We start from the raw sequence: 216 nt of genomic DNA, 5'->3' as shown, positions 1-216 counted from the left end.
CAGGCAGGCGCTCGGCTGGAGCCCACAGCGGCGTGGGAGGGGACTGCGGGCACAAATCCGGGTGGGAGCACCCACCTTCTCGAAGCGGGAGACCTTGCTGGCTTTCAGAGCAGCCGCATCCAGCACCAAGGGGGGCCCAAGGCCGAAGATCTCCCGTAGCAGCTCATTGTTCTGCGGAAGAAGGGGCCTGGCAGGCACCGTCAGGCACGGCCCCGC

At 68.1% G+C, this 216-nt stretch overlaps 1 protein-coding gene across 1 annotated transcript in view; it reads right to left on the bottom strand.

Annotated features, from left to right (window-relative positions):
• Nucleotides 1-75: 75 nt before the first annotated feature.
• Nucleotides 76-216, bottom strand: part of LOC104078925 (interferon-related developmental regulator 2-like) — a gene marked incomplete at both ends in the record, with an annotated part of 2,416 nt that continues 2,275 nt past the window's right edge. Inside the window, one exon of the mRNA XM_009580751.1 lies at nt 76-175. Coding sequence (XP_009579046.1) covers nt 76-175 — 100 coding nt within the window. The remainder of the gene's footprint in view (nt 176-216) is intronic.

The sequence above is a fragment of the Fulmarus glacialis genome, unplaced genomic scaffold (assembly GCF_000690835.1).
Source record: "Fulmarus glacialis isolate BGI_N327 unplaced genomic scaffold, ASM69083v1 scaffold25426, whole genome shotgun sequence".
NCBI classification, from domain to species: domain Eukaryota; kingdom Metazoa; phylum Chordata; class Aves; order Procellariiformes; family Procellariidae; genus Fulmarus; species Fulmarus glacialis.
The sequence above is the reverse complement of the archived record's forward strand: the minus strand, read 5'-3'. Positions and strand labels throughout refer to the sequence as shown.